The 18,370-nt window shown below is 42.3% G+C and overlaps 1 protein-coding gene and 1 long non-coding RNA gene across 2 annotated transcripts; one reads left to right on the top strand and one right to left on the bottom strand.

Moving 5' to 3' along the window:
• Positions 1-1,130: 1,130 nt before the first annotated feature.
• LOC125510929 lies at positions 1,131-3,378 on the bottom strand. The gene is made up of 2 exons (XR_007284808.1): positions 2,974-3,378; positions 1,131-1,556 (listed from the first exon to the last, which is right to left on the bottom strand). It is a non-coding gene; the product is annotated as an uncharacterized LOC125510929 (long non-coding RNA).
• Positions 3,379-8,566: 5,188 nt separating this feature from the next.
• Positions 8,567-16,844, top strand: LOC125510920. Its single transcript, XM_048676213.1, has 11 exons — positions 8,567-8,910; positions 9,326-9,406; positions 10,078-11,178; positions 12,104-12,189; positions 12,780-13,573; positions 13,664-14,080; positions 14,173-14,917; positions 14,987-15,214; positions 15,286-15,407; positions 15,488-15,919; positions 15,999-16,844. The coding sequence occupies exons 1-11, from the start codon at positions 8,830-8,832 to the stop codon at positions 16,667-16,669; spliced, it is 4,758 nt and encodes a 1,585-aa protein (XP_048532170.1). The 5' UTR covers positions 8,567-8,829; the 3' UTR covers positions 16,670-16,844.
• The last annotated feature ends 1,526 nt before the right edge of the window (positions 16,845-18,370 follow it).

Genomic DNA, 18,370 nt, shown 5'->3' with positions numbered 1-18,370 from the left:
GCATCGACGACATCTGAAAGACGGAACGTGTGCTGGGCTCGTAGCTCGTGAATGACAGGTATGGTTTTCTCCTTCGACGTCTTAGTCATGTGAGGGTGCCAGATCTGGAGTTCGATGACGTGTCCGGGTGTTGCCTCGGTCTAATTTGTTCAACGGTAATGGTTTTGTCTATGGCGAGTCACCTTGAAGGTCTGCAGAGCTGTATATCAGCGATGAACTCGCGTCGAGCTCGGGTGAGTGGGTGATCCGTCATTTTTTTTTTGGTGGCTGCTATGATGATTCCGGAGACAGGTGACGGACGTTGATATCAAGCTCATAGACATTCTGCTGTCTTTTCAATTTTATCATGTTGGTCTTTATATGATTTGTATTTTATTTTTTATGATATAAATGAGACACATATTACACGGAAAAAAACATACGTTGCATACAGAGGCATGCACTCCGGGAGTAGCTGCGACAGCTGCCGAACCCTGTGGCTCTGCTGCTCTGCATAGCTCGATCTATCAAAGCTAGTACGTACATATGCGCACCGCGACTGCTAAATCCCATCCGTTTAATGCAGGATCACTGCTAGGATTAATAGCCGGTCGATGGAGAGTCAGGTCGAATCAAATATCACATCAATTATACCAGGTAGGTGGAGAGCATATCCTGTACTCCCAGTGATAGAGTACTCCGGCTGCACCGTGAGCAGCACAGTCGTTGGATGAGAAACGTAGGTACTAGATGTAATGTGGACGCCTCATCCTATGAATTTTGCATAAAGCCCCCCATGTACGTACATAATAATTAACTTTCCCATACTCTTTTTTTTTTGAGAGCCCTTTCCCATACTCTAGTCTAACTTCAAAAGATGTGCCGCTCCAGTTTAGGAACAAAAAGAACATATCCATCATGTGCGTAGGTAGCTTCTTTTGTCACACTGATGCATTCATCCAACACGTGTACATACAACAGATGTCCCTATATGAAGGACAAAAACATTTGGCAAGTTGTTTTCAGAAGGTAAAAGTAATTCTAAGAAAAGAAAGAGTAGTAAGTTCATGAACCAAGATTTTTGGACTCATAAATTCTGCACCAAAGATGCAGAGAGGACAACATCAGTCATATTAACCACCTTTGTCAACTTAGAAGGCAACACAACAACCATCTCGCCATTTCAAAGCTCATAGTACAACAACAATATCATGAACGACATGCGTGATAAAACACACAAATCTACCATGAAACACATAACTCGAGTTGCATCCCAATATTTACAACCAAGGCATAGCAAATTAGCGGGTATACATATATTGGACCAACATATTCAACCAGGTGTACTTGAACTAGGTCAATATATCACATGAACGAAGGCACTTTTTCATCCATTATTTACTGGAAAGTAAAGGATGTCTGCTCCAATGGGTTGCACTGTGCTGCAAAATATCAAGCAAGTTCAAGTGAATTTTTTTTGCAAACATATTCATATATAAATATTGTTTGAGTTGTCATGTCCGTCTTGGTAATTAGAACAATTTGCTGATGTTGAACCTTTGTAGACGCTACTTGCTCTGCAAACAAGAAGAAAAGTGAATTGTGAAAACATGACAAACGATATACTATTTAAATTATGGTTTATTTACCTTTTTCCTGAGTGCAACAACATATATTTAGCAATGCATCAAGGCATGTCATGACACATAGCAAAAAATGCTAAATTTGTAGGAATTTAGTTCCTTTATTTACACCTGAATGAGGAAGACAAAAGAGCTAATACATTTAATTCAGTCAACCAAAACTACTTCTATAAGTAAAATATTGCATCTGAATGAGGAAGACAAAAGAGCTAATAAATTTAATTCAGTCAACCAAAACTACTTGTATAAGTAATAATTTTTTTACACCTGAATGAGGAAGACCAATGACCAAAACTAGTTCTGAAAGAAGAATCCTTTTGGCTATGTTTTCTCAGTTGTTGTGTCAGGGTGATGTGTGATTACAAGGTGGATATGATCAACAATGGGATGCAATAGTTCTTCATCCACTTCCATGGGCCCAACGATAGTATGCCCACCAATCACATCTCATCTGCTACTTAATTTGCTCCTTCTAATTAATTAGCTGCAGACTCATTCCTTACATGATGAGATTTTTTCCCTGATAATTGTTCCACGCGTTTTTGTAATTTCCTCATATTTGTTCCAAACGAAATCTACCTGTTACTATTTTAGCTCCATTCTAATTGGCATGGTGGTCATAGTAGCAGAGGAGGATGAAATGAAATTAAATGTCCTAAGATTGCTAGCCTCCACTTATTTCAGAACAAACGAACAATAATGTTCAGGCAGTAGCTCATTTATTTTGGACTATTCGATCTTCACCAATACATAGGATTAGGATGAACATGCGGAAAAGGAAAGAACTCTGAATCAAAACTTGCAAAAAATGGATTTCCTGCTGTATCTAGCTTCTCTTTTCTTTTTGTTTCCTTTCCTTCTAAGCAAAACTGTTTTGCTCATCCATACCAGCCATTTTCTCCATTGGTTGTGTCAGAACAATTGATTCTAAAATATAACCAAGGATCTGACTAGATGGGAATGGATGTACTATTATTAACCTCCATTAATTTGTAAAGGTGCTAGATGCTTCATGCACCTCACACCAAAACTACTTGTTCCAAGTTTCTGATTTTTTTTGTATACGTACGTTTGCTGACATTTTACTTTGAACTCAGTTGAAATTACTTCGCACTAATCTCAAGCCACAAGTTGCTGCCATTTTTCTATATGTACTTGCACAAATATGTAGTCTACGCAAAAAAGAAATAGCAAGTTTTTTCAGCGACTATTTTTTCTTCGCCCTGATACAGAGAGATATCATCAAATTTTACCCAGAGAGGAGCTACATCTAACACAATCAGCAAGGGGATGATGGATTCGAACCAAAATATACAATAAAAAAACAAGGTTGTATCATCGAAAAGGATACCTGAAGGCCGATTTTCTCTTCTACGGTGTCGGCTGATGGCGGATCTAGGCATCGGCGGATGGCGGAGGTACGTGCTAGGTGAGGTGAGGGGGTGGCGCCGAGGTGGGAGAATAGCGGCGCGGGGATGGGACGGGTTGTCTGCTGTACGTTGGAAAACAGCGAGGTCGCACCGTAGCCGCCGGTGAAGTCGCGGAGCAGCACACGGCGAGGTCCGCCGCCGCAGCACCCTATGGCCCTATCCCTAACTGTTCGTGTAAGCTTGGGGCATCACAGATTGGAGAAGCGTTACACCTATTCTGTACTTACCTGAGGTGATTTTTGAAAAAGTTGAAGGGTGGGGCGTTCGGTTCTCATCGCATCCCTACATTCTTTATCCAAAGCTCAGGATGTGCACGGTGCAGCCGGAGCACCGAATCCTCGGGAGTACAGGATATTTTTCCCAGGTACGTGTACGACTCCGTATGACCTACTTGATCATACTCCCGTTTATATTACCGTAAGAATGGCAAAAGTGGTTCGAGATGAAGTTTTGCATACGTAGTCCTGCTCCATTATTTAGTCAACTAGCTGGCCGGCCACCATCACGAGCAGCCATGTGGGCCTCTGCGTTTACGCATGTGTGCATATTGTATCCTCTGCTTTTGCTGACCTGTTAGACATTTGATTAGTTTTTGGTCGACGCGATACATGCAATAATAATACCCAGTCTTAGTTTTCTCGGCACAAGCCGCCCTTTGCTGCAATAGAAAATCTCTGCCCGAATGCCATGGATTCGCTTGATTTTCCACGTTTGACGGTGCGCTAGGGCCGGTGGCTCGATGCATGCCCGATGTATATGTTCCTAGGGTTGTCCAGGACATGCAGGATGGAGTATATCCAATGATTTTCAGAATTAAAAAACCAGACACATAATATGCTCGACCCCGGTAGAATTTCCGGACGTCGTTTTCAAAATCTACGCTCCTAGTTAGGTTGGTCATACTGGAAGTAACTTAGCTAGTAACATAGCGCAGTCCAAGACAAGTTTACTTATGTGGCATGTATTTAATGAGGAGATATGTGTTTAGAGTAACATAATACTTCCTCCTTTCCGGTTTATAGGGCTTATCTCAAAATTTTAGTTTTTTCCTTTTATAAGGCTCAATTTGGTTGTTCTCCATCACATGTTCAGACTTTAAGGTGCATTAAATCATTGCATGCAAGTATTAAGAGAAAACTGACCAATGCATGCACTTTATGCATGCATGCATTGCAATTAATGCATTCATAAACATAATTTTTAAAAGAAAATAAGAGCATTAATTGGGTGCTTTTGCAAACTACAAAAAATATTTCACCACTCATCATCTACATTGGTTGGTGAGATTTTTGAATTGAGCCTTATAAACCGGAAAGGAGGAAGTACGTTACTATAACATAACGTTTTTAAAAAAAGGATAAGTCTATAAACTAATAAATGAAGTCAATTATGACATTACTATTATATTACTTTGCATTATGAAGATGGTAATTTAGATTAGTGTCATGCATATGGCACTAATCTAAATTACTCTCCACTATGACCAGCCTTAGGCTTCTTCCATCCGTACTAATAATAAAATCAGGTTCGTGCTTGTAAAGCCACAATGATGGCTGCCCCTCTACTCCATCGCTCCATCGTACTACTCCATCGAGCACGTCGACGCATGCACTGCATGCATGTCTCCCGCCCCCGCGCCCGCCGCGACGAGGGAAAAGATCGACCGCATGCAAGCGCGTGCCACGTGGGGGGCGGCCACTGGCCCGTCCTGCTGGCCGGCGCAGCGGACCAGGCGCGCTCCGCGTTGCGTGGGGCGCCAGGCCGGGCGGGCGAGACCTTCTGGAAGGCGGTCCGGCGGGCCACGCATCCGGCGCGCGGAGCGGTTCGTGCTGCTGGTCTCGGACGGTGCATGCGGCGGCGCAGGCGGGACGAGGACAAGTGGAGCAGGAGCGAGGCCCACGCGTCATCGGCAGAGCGACGCGCCCGTCCACCCGCTTCCACATGGCTCGGGCATCAAATACTGCCTGCACGCACCCATGCAAGCCGTGCCACCGATGCGAGTCTTTATGCTAGGTCAGAGATTTTTTTCTTTTCGGAAAAAGGATCAAACCACCAGTGCAAAAACCCGCTGAAAAATAAAGAAAAAACAAAGATGAAATACCTGCTAGCTGCTACATAAAATGATAGAAGTCTTTTCCATTTCCAAACGCATGTAATCTCAGTGGAATCACATGTGACGGGGGTGTACCCTTTCCGTGCGCGGAGCACTACGTTGGACGTGTCGCAAACACAGTACTGTATGGTGGCATCAGGGCCGACCACGTGTCAGGATAGCTATACTGGGCGCAATCTGCGCCTCGGAATACCTTGTGAAACACGTCTGAGCCCATCCCCCACCCTGTCCCCTACCCCTACCGTTTACCTCGCACACCCAGCCATTCACTGGACGTTTCACTGACCCGCGGGTCCGAGTGCTTCACAGGTCCAACTCGTCAGTGGCTGTAAGGAGAGGTATAGTATTTGTTTTTTTGAAACTAATAAAGAGGTACTGGTACATATAGGTCTGTACTATCTCGTGCGGTTGGAAGAGATAGGCTCTACAGTTTGGAACTGTCGTCCGCGTCGGTTCCGAAAGTAAAAATCCATCCCTACTAATTTAGGGCATGTCGTGTGCGTGCAAGTAAGCATCGGATGTCCATCTTTTTTCCTTTTTGCCGCAAGTTTTCCGGTGGGAAAAATAATGTGTGTCTGCACGCACTACCGGACGTACATGTATAATCGGGGTAATTTCCTGCTTATTTACGAGAAGATAGAATCATGGAAAGCTACTTGGATGGACGGCGACGAAAGATGCTCAGCAAGTTGCATGGTAAACAGATAAAGTGAGAGAAAAGGTGCCAAGGTGACTCCCTAGCGAGTAATTCGTTGACACGTCGTTGCCCGTAGAATCTCGTTCTCCGTTCATTCGATAACATGCACCGCGCGATTAGACCTTTCTACTCGTCGTGATTTTGTTTTGCGTTGTATTGATCATATATACGCACATCGATTGATGGATCGGTCCCTGTTTGGCTATGATCCACCGGAGCCCCATGACTTCTGACGATCGGGGAAGCTTGAGCCGGCGAGGCAAAAAGGCGGCTCCGCTATTTTCCCCGAGTACATACTACATGCAATACTTGCACGTACGTAGCACACGCTGTGTCCATAGTAGGCGACCAGCGATAGCTACCATGTGTAACTCGTGTTTCTTTTTTCATCGCGATGGGGAAAAAAATGCGTAGTCCTTTTTTCAGAGTATAAGATGCGTAGTTCCGGCTCCACATCGATCCATTGGATGCGGACAGGTCAGTAAACACCGAGCCTGAGAAACGTGTTCACGAGAAACGTCTACGCAAATCCAATACTACTATGTTAATCGATCGACATGCTACAACGACGCGACGTCTACCAGACCACTCACGTCAGGTAAAGGCACGGAGTAAAATTATATTCTTGATTTTTGTATATGGTAGCTAGATATATATTTTGCTCAAAACGTATGCTCGTAAGTCCATGCATGCATGGACAGACAATACATACAATATGCACTTTCGTATGTATTCCGTATATACTATCATGTAGAGCATGCATACATACGCTAATTGGTCTGTGGGTCGGGCTGGTCGTAGCATGACACGGGCACGCGCGCTGAATTCTGACTTTTGCTGCACGCGGTAACGATGTCAACTTATGAACAGTGTAATACCATGAAAACGTACCAACAAGCGATATGTCATTCGATTTTGTACTGAAAGGAGCAGCAACGGACAACGGTACGTACGCACGCTCTTATGTCGGCGAGATGCATAGTACGTACGCACCGAAGCGTCGACATACCACGCTCGCGTTACACGTACGTGCCTAAGATGATTTACACCCCCATCGATGTGAATCTCGTCTACTCCCTCCGTCCGGAAATACTTATTGATGACAAGTATTTCCGGACGGAAGGAGTACTATATATCGCCAAACTTAAAAGCCTGTACGTAAAAGAAGCACACCACAGCTAGATTAACCCTATTTAGAATCGGTGCAATGCTTGCGACTTGCGAGTGTACTCCCTCCGTTTATAAATACAGTATATTCTAACTTTTTTAATAATTAAATGTATATAGACACATTTTAGTGTGTTTATTCACTTGTTTCAATCCGTTTGTAGTGTATATTAAAATATACAAAACATCGTATATTCAGAGGAGTACTCACGTACGTGCAAATTATGGCCTCATTGTTGCTTATAGTAAAGTACAACCTTTTTCACCATGCAAAAAAAACTTTTTAAGAAGGAAAGTAAATAATTTAGGTTTTGCTTTGCTTCATCCCTATAGAAAGTGTACAGATTTTGATGTAGATTGAAGACGAAGATTACAAGTTATCCATTTCAATCAAAAAGGATAATATAGTATTTTGTAAAATATCAATATATTCAATGCATTTGATCTGCATGCTGATATGGCTAGTCCTTTTAAGCAACTTTAAGATTCGTGTAAATTTTTAGCGGGGTGTACCAAAGAAAAACTCATGATTTGTCTATTGTAAATGTGGCCATAATATGATTAGTCGGGTGCTTGTGAACACAAGGTGTGACGAAAGAACCAAAAATTGGTTGCGGCGAGATATTTTTTTGAAACTAGGGTTGCAGCGAGATACAAGTATAATATAACACACATAGGGTATAAATTTTTATATCCCAAAATTGTTTGGGGAGATCTCGTAAGGATTGAAAGACCACAGAACAGGATTATCCATGCGCTTGAGAACGCAATGTATGACGAAAGAACCATTGTCTGATTGCAAGTAGATAAACATGGAAAATAAACATTTTTTCTTGGATTATTTGATAAATCTCGTGAAGGTGGGTAGGTCGTAGAATGAGTAAAGCGCTTGCGAACACAAGGTGTGACGAAAGAACAATTGTCTGGTCATAGTCAGATTCGAGTCAAAGTAAAAGATATTAGGAAATAAATGTTTTAACTCTTGACATTGTTTTGTAGATTTTGTAAAAGCAGGTAGGTCGTAAATTAGCATTAGTATCACGCTCGCGAACACGAAGTGTGACGAAAGAACAACTGTCTGGTCTGAATCAAAGTAAATGACATAGAAAACAAATGTTTTACCTCTTTTATCAAATTTATTTTATGAAAATATTGTAAAAGTGGTTAGGTCGCAAAGTAGGGATAATCACGCGTTCACGGACACGAAGAGTGACGAAAGAACCGATGTCGGGTTGTAGTCGGGTCTGAGTCAAGTAACGTAGATAAGTATCCAGTCTGTAATGGCCTGTTTTGGCATACTAAAAAAATATTCCCACCCTAGAAAAGTTACATAATTCCCTTTAACTGCACAGAAAAATCACAGCCTTTGCCTGGTAGGTAAATAAATACTTGCTTATTTTTGATAAACAAATAAATACTTGCTACAAAACCATTTTAAAGCTGTGGCTATGGGCTATGACGTGTGACTGACAGACGGGGCCCGCCAACCCATCCTCGTTCCCGTCCCGTTTCATTTCCCCGTCCCCCCTCTCCTCTCCTCTCGCTCCCCCGTCGCGTCACCGCCCCGAGGGACTCCAAAACTGAAGCACTCTCTCTCATCCCCTCCCCTCCCCTCTCCTCTCTCCCTCCCTCCCTCATCGGCTGCGCTCCGCTGCTTCCTCCCCACGCTAGAGCGAAACCCCAACCCATCTCCGTCTCTCTCCGGAGGACTGGTTGCGGATGGACGGCGCCGCGCCGCTCGCCGCCGGGCGGTAGGGCTCGCCCCGATCGGCGAGGGGGCGGTGGGGTGGGCCCGGGCATATGAGGGCGCCGCAAGACCGCGAACGCACGATGAGGGATCTCTACGATCGTACGCGCCACAAGGATCTCGCGCTCCTCGAGGTACATCCGTCCGCCGCTTCCGTTCTCTCGCCCTGTCTACCCCTGACGATTGCGTTCGGTTGTTGTTGGTGGCGGCGGCGGCGGCCTCGTGTTTTTGGGGATTGGATGGGATGGGATTGGGCGACATAGGTGGCGTCGGGGCTTCGAGATTCGAGGTTTCGTTACGCGTGAGCGTTCGTGACACTGTGCGCGCGTGCGCGCTTGTGGATTGCTTGTTTCGTTAGGTTATTTTTTGGGGGTTGGGGAGCGTCTGCGGGCGACGCGGTTTTGCGAGGGTCGAATCGGATTTGATCGAATCCATTGATTTGAATTCCCCGTATGGTTCGTCATATTATTTTTCGCACCGATTTAGGCGTCAATCTAACAGATTTCGTGAGTTGCGCTCGTTATTTATTGTTGTGTTTATTCCTTTCAGGAATCGAACAAGGAACAACGCGGTGGCGGTGCAGTACGGGCAGAGGGCTCTGAACAGCGGGGACTGGCCCCCAAGATAGAGGTGAGCATTGCAGGGTGTGGTTGTCCCTGAATATGCAGCAACATATTCTTCTTCTATGGGAATTTCGTGCAAATGCGCATGTTGGTTCGGTCATCTGATGCCCACAGGTTTCATATGATGAGTTTAGTCTACATTATTCCTGTGCGTTGTGATGCCTCTCGCATGTAGATTAGCTGGTGTGGCATCAGATGCTCATAGGTGATTCTGATCCCATAATGCTGTATAGTGCATCCTCTGCTTTGGGCATGACTTAATCTCCTGTGAAAAAGGGCTTCACAGTACTTATCCGCTTTGAAATATTTCATTACTACACTCCAATGGCCTTTTTTTACTCGGTTAGTATAGGCTAATCATGATTTTATTGCCGCGAATAATACGCTGTACATTGATGTTTATAAAGTGAGTAGACAATGTATGCCAAACAGTCCATTTCCTAATCTTGAAAATGCTTCTGGATTACCAGCCGTCGATTGAAGGTAATAAATCTTAGATCAGTCCAGCAGATTGCGGATGAAACAGAGATAGTATGTTAATCCTAGCAATGCTTAATCTTATGTTTTAATCAGTTGCAGGGATGATCTACTTAGTCATCCCATGTTATGTTCCTGTTGTATCTATAGAGTGCATTTTTGTGGCTTACCAAGACTTAATGTTGGTCCACCTTTTGCCAGGACAACCCTACAGTAAGAAAAAGACCAGTGCCAAGTGATGGTCCTCATGTGAAAGCAGAATCTGGCACTTGTAATGTCTGTTCTGCTCCTTGCTCCTCTTGCCTACACAGAGATCTTGCACCTGTTGATTCCAATATGGACTGCGGATCATCTCAAACGTGCTGTGCAAGGTCAGAATCAAGAACTAATTTGTTAGTTCATAGTGGGAAAGGGCTCCGTACAAAGGGAGGTGAAAATGATGATGAACTTAGTGCCACTTCAAGCCATGCTTCCTATTCCGAAAATGGTGGACATAAGGCTATGGCGAGATCCATTGCAGCAGATTCAGAGGTTAACATGCCGGCAAAACGTAGAAGGCTACTGAGCGATACGAGGTCACCTAGAGAAGAGTGCCACGATGATAGTAACTCGTGTGTTACTGGTACATCAGCAGCAAGCAAACTTCTGCTGGATAAGAAAAAGGATAAACTATCTACTTCTGCGTCAAGTCGTGATCTCACTGTCAAGGACAAGAACATTGCTGGTCCTAACAGACTAAGAAATTCCCTTGTGGAAGAATCTACAGAGAAGAAGAGATCTGATGTTCATATTGTCCCACCTAGCTCGTCCGACCGATCAGCTCCTGCAGATTCTCCTACATTTATGACCAAAAAGTTACTCCGAACTCAGTCCTCTGTTAGTGCATCTCAAGGATTATCTCCTAAAAAGTCAAGCCAGGGTTTAGGGAATTCACAAGATAATTTAGCGCAACAACCTTCTGAGGAAGTTCCAAATAATGACATAGATCATTTACCAGGAGGAAAATTAAGCAGGCCTGTGATTGGTGGTGACAAGCATGATATGGTGACTAGTTGCAGTACGAGTAGCAAAAATAAAATCAAGGCTGGATCTTCATCAACGGAACTGGAAACTGGCACCCGTTGCACGAGGAATGGCAGTCAAGAACACACTGACATTCTATCTGATGATTTTGCTAAGAGGAATGACAATGTTCAACAAGACCAGAACCAAGGTTTACCAACGGATAAAGCTAGTGATAAAGAGTTGAATACACAGAATGATGCTATGATAGAGTGCGGGAACTCAGAAAGCTTAATAGATGTAAGTATCTCCGCAACCCTTCTTTGTGCCACTGTACTCTCTTTCAAAATGCAGCTCCTATAATCATGTTAATTTGTTATGTGAACCTTAGTTAACATGGTGTTTAGTCAAAAATTCAAATGTAAGATACCCCAAATTTGTAAGTTTGGGGTGAGCTTGGATCGAGAGATCAGTAAGTATTGACGAAGGTTTAACATATAGGCCACTGTTCAGTTGGTGTGGAACATGCTTAAGATGACACATTCTGTAGAATACTTGTGGACTGTTAGAACATGAAATGGACCTTTATCTCACTCCAGCCATTTGCTTCTTTGTTTCATCTGGAAAATTGATTGAAGTCGTGAAGTTTTACTTTGATGCTTGAAGTCAAAATAGTCTTCTGTGCAATGTGTGAAATGATGAAATAATAACATCTTGTATAGCTCGTTAATCATTTTTAGTTATGCATGGCGACTATGTAAAGATTTAGTTTAGTACAGAGGATTTATTTTTTTGGTTAGCGACCTCCATGGAAGCATAAAACGTAAAAACTTACAAACTAGTGTTTGGGTTCCTCAGAAGGGAAAAATTTGTGCTTATAATAACACACTCAATGGGAAGTTTGTACTATGGAGATAATTGTTATATGAGAAAGTATCCGGTGGAAACTGGTGAATATAATTTATTTTGTTATATATATCCTTGTACTCATCCAAGATTTGGTGGTAGGGACCATATTCTGGGTTTTCTATCGCATATCCATTTGCATGTAGGTTCAACTCCTAATTAAGACTTAACGCTTCATAAATATTGCCATGATATTTGAGTGCACTTGGAGAATATAATTTATTATATGCTTTGGTTGCATTTCCTTTTCTGCTGTCTGTATTTTTTTCATTATCATTGTGTTGTAACACTTACTTCTCTGGTTTACATTGTACCCCAGGTTAATGTTTGTGATATATGTGGAGATGTCGGTAGGGAATATCTTCTGGCTACATGCACTAGATGCCTTGAGGGGGCGGAGCATACGTGAGATAAACACCGCCATGCCTTATTTTAAGTTATCAGTAATATTTCATTTGCAAGTGAAGTCTTTCTCAGATTTGAAAGTTATTTTTCTGTTCACACTGGGAGTAATATTTTTGGAAAGCATGAATTATGTGCATAAATTAACTAGCTTTCAGAGGATGATTATTCTTGCATCGCTCTTTTAAGACATGTACCATGATGGGGCTATAGATTGAATCTAGGTGTCTACTTATATACCAAACAATCTGTTAGGGTAGTTTCTCAAAAATAATATTAATAATGTATCAGGGTTCTATTATCAAAAATATACTATGCTGATGGCTTTACACATGTATTGCAATTTTCTTTCTACAATATTTACATACATATCAATTCCGTCAGAGTAGATGATGAAAGGAAAGATATAAGGAGAAACATTTTACTTATTTTGGAAAACATTTTGCATACAAGGGAAAATATTTTACTTATTTGGACTATTCTACTGGTTGTATGGTAGCCTCTTATGAAGGGATTTTTTTTACTTATTTGGACTATTCTACTTATTTTGGAGTAATATGCTAGCTACTGACATTACATTTATTGTTGAATAGTTATTGCATGCGAGTGAAATTGGATAAGGTTCCAGATGGTGAATGGTTATGTGAAGAATGCCAGCTTAATGAAGATCGAATTAAAACAAGAGGCAACCGCGGTGCATCAACAGTTGACATTTCAAATGGGAAGAACCAAGATTCAGAAAGCATGAGCAACCCTAAGACCTTGCAGACCGCTTTGACTAATTTGGGCGCTCAACAAATTGCTTCTGGTACACCGGTAACTGATCACTTGTCTGGTAATAATGTAAAGCTGCATTCAGGCTCAACTGATACAGATGCACGACAAGTGAAGTGTGCCAGCCCAAATGCCGGGAGGCTGGATGCAAAGAGTAAAAACTTTGGGAGTATGGCAAATCGTAAGAGGCTTCAAATTGTCACCTCTGACACGGAAACACGGCCACCCACTTGCGGCACACCATCAGCTGGAAGATTAGGCAAGAAGTACGAAAGTTCAGAAGATTTATTGAATCGTAAGAAATTGCGAATTGCCACTGATATGGAATTGCCAATGTCAAGTGAAGGCCTGCTGAGTCCACCTAAATCGTCCAAGAGGCATGCAGAGAATGCGTCATCCTCTAATCCAAGGCCGTTCAAGACAGAAAGCCCTAGGAAACATGACATTTTCTCTCATCAAAACTCGTTTAAGAAATCCAACAAGGGAAATCTTAAGCCACCTGATAATGCTCCAGTGAAGGGTGTTCAGGCAGTCAAAAGTTCCATGACCTTATCACGGTCATATTCATTAGGAAGCCTGGCTAATGGCAAAGCGCCAGTTCCTTCACCACGAGGTTTGACCAAACACTTTATTCGCAATAATATGTCTATTCCCTTTTTTTGTTAGTATACTGCATTGTTAACTTCTTAACTTGGTCCACTAGGTCCTTTATCGAAACAATTGTCTTTCAACAATTCGAAGAGCGAACCAAAGGTCAAGCAGTTAGCAGAAGGTGTGGCAAGCAAGCTGAAGCCTGTAAAACATTCCCCAATAGATGTTAGAGAAAAGGGGCCAATGAGAAAGCTTATGAAATCAGAGTCATTCAAGCGCGAGGGTTCAGTTAGTAAAGACTCCAGTTCATTAAAACAGAATAAATCATCTCTCTTGTCTCGAGATGAAAGAACAAGAATGTTGAAGCCGATGAGCGATAAGAGTTTCTTAGAAAGAAGGCCTTCTTTTATTCTTCAGAAACCACCTTTATCACCAAGGCCTGATAGTTCTGTGAAGTCGGGAGATAGAAAAGTCGACCAAGATAATCCAAGGCCTGGACCAAGCATACTAAAAACTAGCAAAAAGCCAGGTAAGCACTGTTCATTTCTAATTATTTTTTTCGAGGAAATATCAGGTTTCAGTTTATTGACAAGCTTTCATTCCATGGCTTGCTGCAATTAGGTAACATCGAAAAGAAGCAGATCTCTGCTTTCTGTAACAGTGAAAAGCGGGGCATTGCTATTCACCAAACATCAACAGGAGTGGTTTCTTCTAAAGATGCTAATACTGTAAAGACTTCTGATCCACTGCTTCCAGTGGAAAATGTTAATAAGGATAATGATTGTGTGGGTGAAGCTTCACTCATTCTTAGGAAAAATGATAATAAAATGTCAACTAATCCTGAGGTGCTTTCCACACCATTGGCCATGACCTGTGAAACAGATTTACAAAATATGGTGCCAAGAGCAAGTGCTTCAGAAGATTTGACTCCTAATGTGGGACAATGCCAGCCTTTGGCCATGACTTCTGAATCACAAAGTATGGTGCCAAGAGCAAGTTCTTCAGAAGAGTTGACTCCTAATGTGGGACAATGCCAGCCTTTGGCCATGACTTCTGAATCAGATTTACTAAGTATGGTTCCAAGAGAAAGTGCTTCAGAAGATTTGACTCCTAATGTGGGACAATGCCAGCAAGAGGTTTTGGAAAGCACTGAACATAAGCCAATTAAAAGTGCAGAGGAAGTTCAGGCTGCAGAAGACATATTGCCCGAGAGTCCACATGATCCCCTAATGGCACAAAAACTCTGTGCCCCTGAAAACAAATTGAGCGAGCCAAATTTGAAGCATCAAGATTCTTTTGATCAGTTGCCTACTCTTGGGAATCTTTCCAGAACTTTAGTTATTCCAGAGCAGACTTACATCTGGCAGTATGTTCTCTCCCCTTAGCCCAGTTACCTAGTTAGTTATCATATTTTTAACATGTATTTCTTTTCCAGAGGTATCTTTGAGGTTTCAAGAACTGGAATCTCTTCTGAACTATATGATGGGATTCAGGCCCACTTGTCCACCTGTACCTCGGCCAAAGCACTTGAAGTAGTCAAACAATTACCTCAGAGAATTCGGCTCATAGAAGTTCCACGTTCATCGTGGCCACATCAATTTAAGGAAGTACAGCCGAGTGAAGATAACATTGCTCTTTTTTTCTTTGCTCAAGATGTTGAAAGGTAATGCTCAATGTTTGATTACTTTATCTTCTGTCCTCAATAAGCTAGCTGATTTCCCTGTCTCCTTGCAGTTATGAAAGATACGGCAAACTCTTGGAAAAGTTGCTTGTTGAAGACTTGTGCCTCACAACAAATATTAATGGCGTTGAACTTCTCATTTTGTCATCTGATAATTTGCCGGAAAAGATTCAACGTAAGGCCTACGTTAGTTCTTTTTATTGTCTAAAAAAATAATCTCTGGGTGACTCATTTAACTGATTCAATAATTTCCAGGGTGGAATGGCTTTCTTTACTTTTGGGGCGTCTTCTACGCGAGGAAAGCAAATAGCTCAACAGAGCTTGTAGTGAAAAATCCTTGTCCACTAGTGTCAACCACTGAACCTTTTGATAAGCCTGTGTGTTCCCCTAAGGTTCCTCAATCTTTGGGTATAGATTTGAACCAGTGCCCTGATGATGAATTATATGATTCACCCGTATCACTTGGATCAGAGACAGAGAAGTCAGGTGCATCTGAAGATCACAAGACTTTGATGGGGTCGACAAATGGGAATGAAAATCTGGATGCATGTGAAATACATCATCAAGAAACTGCAGTCACCAGGGAGATTGTATTGGGAAGTGGTACTGCAGTTGTCTGTGAAACTTATATTCCCATGGGCTCAGGAGGTCACAACATGAAATTGGAATATCCAAGTGATACAACAGGTGCTGCTATTTTAGAATAATAACATGAGCTACTGATTGCAGCTAGATGTTTTGCTGATCATCATCTTACTTATTCCAGGTGGCTCAGGAACTGAAGGCAGAGACAGCATGAAGGATGAGATCTTTAGTCTGAATGAAGCTCCATGCTATGTCGAACGACATGTGGGTGCAAGCAGATCAATGCCTGACAATATATTGGCCAAGAAGAAGGCGCTCACATCGTTGACAGAAGTATCGTTACAACATCAAAGTGAATCAATCCTGAAGGCGGACTTCGTTTTGCATGATTCTGAGTCAAGCTACAAAAGGCAAAAGATTGTTAATGGAGATGAACAACTACCCAGCGAGCGCTTGTCGAAGATACATTCCCTACCAGCTGGTTGGCGTACTCCATACGATGACTCACGTTATGCATACAAGGGTCTCTCAGATCTAGGTTCGACGACAAAAGCCATCTCAGATCAAGTTGTTCATGTTCTTTCGTCTGATGATGAAGGCTCTCCAGAACATACTACTATGAATAAGGCACCGCTGAAGGCAGAACAGGGATCCTCCTCCCCTCTGTTGTCACTATCCCTGTCTACAGCGGCAAAGACGCGCAAACTTGCCAGTTCGGACGCAGGAGATGATCGATCGCTGTCTCTTTCTCTTGGCCTCCCTCTCCCTGGTGTTGCAAAAGGAAACCAGGCTCTGGAGATAAAGCAGTTTCTGCCGGAGAAGCCTGGCATAAATACTTCTTTTCATCTTTAGATATGCGGGTGTACAGTTTTGTGCTGTGTTTAACTTTATGGAGTTTAGACAGGGTAGAAGTATGGTATAGTTGTTAAATTATGAACATCTTGGTCTTATTGCACTGCTCTATGCATCTCCTGCAACTGTTGGTTCATGCTAGTCTGGTGATGGTATTGACTGCTTTTGTTTGATCTATGGAGTTTTTAGTTGCGGAATGTGAATACTTTCATACACCTTCGTTAACTTGATACTTACCCTGGTGGACGAAATTTTGAAGTACCAGAACTTGCATGTATATCTATCATGACAGCAAATAGGTACTGCAGGTGCCACTTGTTGTCCATTGATTCGCCGGGGATTATTGCTTGTCTTTGTTGAACTTGAATTTCATTTGACATGCAGTGAGGTAGGAGTTATCGAGTTTCACATGCGGGAGGCAGCTTCTCTACGTTCTACTACACGGTACCCTTTCTTTTCTATGACATCTTATAGAATGTTAGCTTAGCTGGCAATTCATTAGTTGTATTTTTCTCATCTGCGTTTGCAAACTTTTGATACATGGGACAATCACTCGTCAATAAAATAAGGGACTCAAGGCTCATGTGCACAAATTCATTAGTTTTTGGAGGGGTTTAATTCATGGTTGGCCAAGATGGTAAACACTGAAACCAATCTATATTTTCAAATTCGGTTAAGAGACTGTGTCTTGCGTTTTGATGCTTAGGGAATATTTATCACATGCCGTGCTCAAAATGTACTCCCTCTGTTCATTTTTGTAAGTCATTTTAGACAGCTGAAATTGAGCTGTTTTAGGTGCTGTCTTAAATGCCTAAAACGTCTTATAAAAGTGAACGGAGGGAGTAGTAAACTAATTTTAGAGAGTTGCGTAAGTACAAGCCTGCAGGATTGCTCCTGCAGCTGGATAATTGGAACCAAAAATGGTCTTTACAATGGATGGCTTGGTGTTTTGATGGTCCTTACCTTATTGACCGCAACTTCTGTATTTACAATCATATTCGTATCCGCCCCTCTAGTGGATACATTTCTATTCGTGGGCCTGTTTTTGGTTTTATGGAAACAATCAAACAATATAATATATATATCCCTGGTGCTATTATTCTTACTTCTGTAGTTTAGCAGACAAATTGATAACTTCGGCATTCCTTGCTCACTGAGCAAAGCCGTTGGTTTCTTAGTCAGAGCGGCACCTTTCCGTATCGGGCTATTTCTACATAGCCGAAGTCGTCTGAAATGAAAATCGCAAGCACAATTTTCGGAGGGATTTTTTCGTATGGTAATCTGCGTTGGTTACAAAAAACTAGCCATTTATGGATACTGCTCGTAAGTATATGCAGATCCTTTGTAGCGTATTTTTTCACTCTGCGAGGACCAAGATAAAATCAAATAGATACTTATGGTAAAAAGATGGCGAAATTCTTGATTGTTGGTGCATGCCTGACCCTCGATGTATGTTCCGAATTCATCTTGGCACCCGTCGCTTTCATTCTCCCCATGGCACCTTTACCCACCCCAACGCATTCAACACCGAATTCTTTCCTCCTACGCGGAGTGGGGCCCATCCTCACGTCGATGAATGCAGAAGCACCATTTCTCTCTTTTGCTAAATTTCCACCTATATGAATGGTGTGGCCCATCTCTGGCGAGCTTGGATTCCACTGGATATGCTTTTACAAAGATTATTGACCATGGAGGTAATTT

Source organism: Triticum urartu, chromosome 1, assembly GCF_003073215.2.
Source record: "Triticum urartu cultivar G1812 chromosome 1, Tu2.1, whole genome shotgun sequence".
Classification (NCBI taxonomy): Eukaryota; Viridiplantae; Streptophyta; class Magnoliopsida; order Poales; family Poaceae; genus Triticum; species Triticum urartu.
The sequence above is the reverse complement of the archived record's forward strand: the minus strand, read 5'-3'. Positions and strand labels throughout refer to the sequence as shown.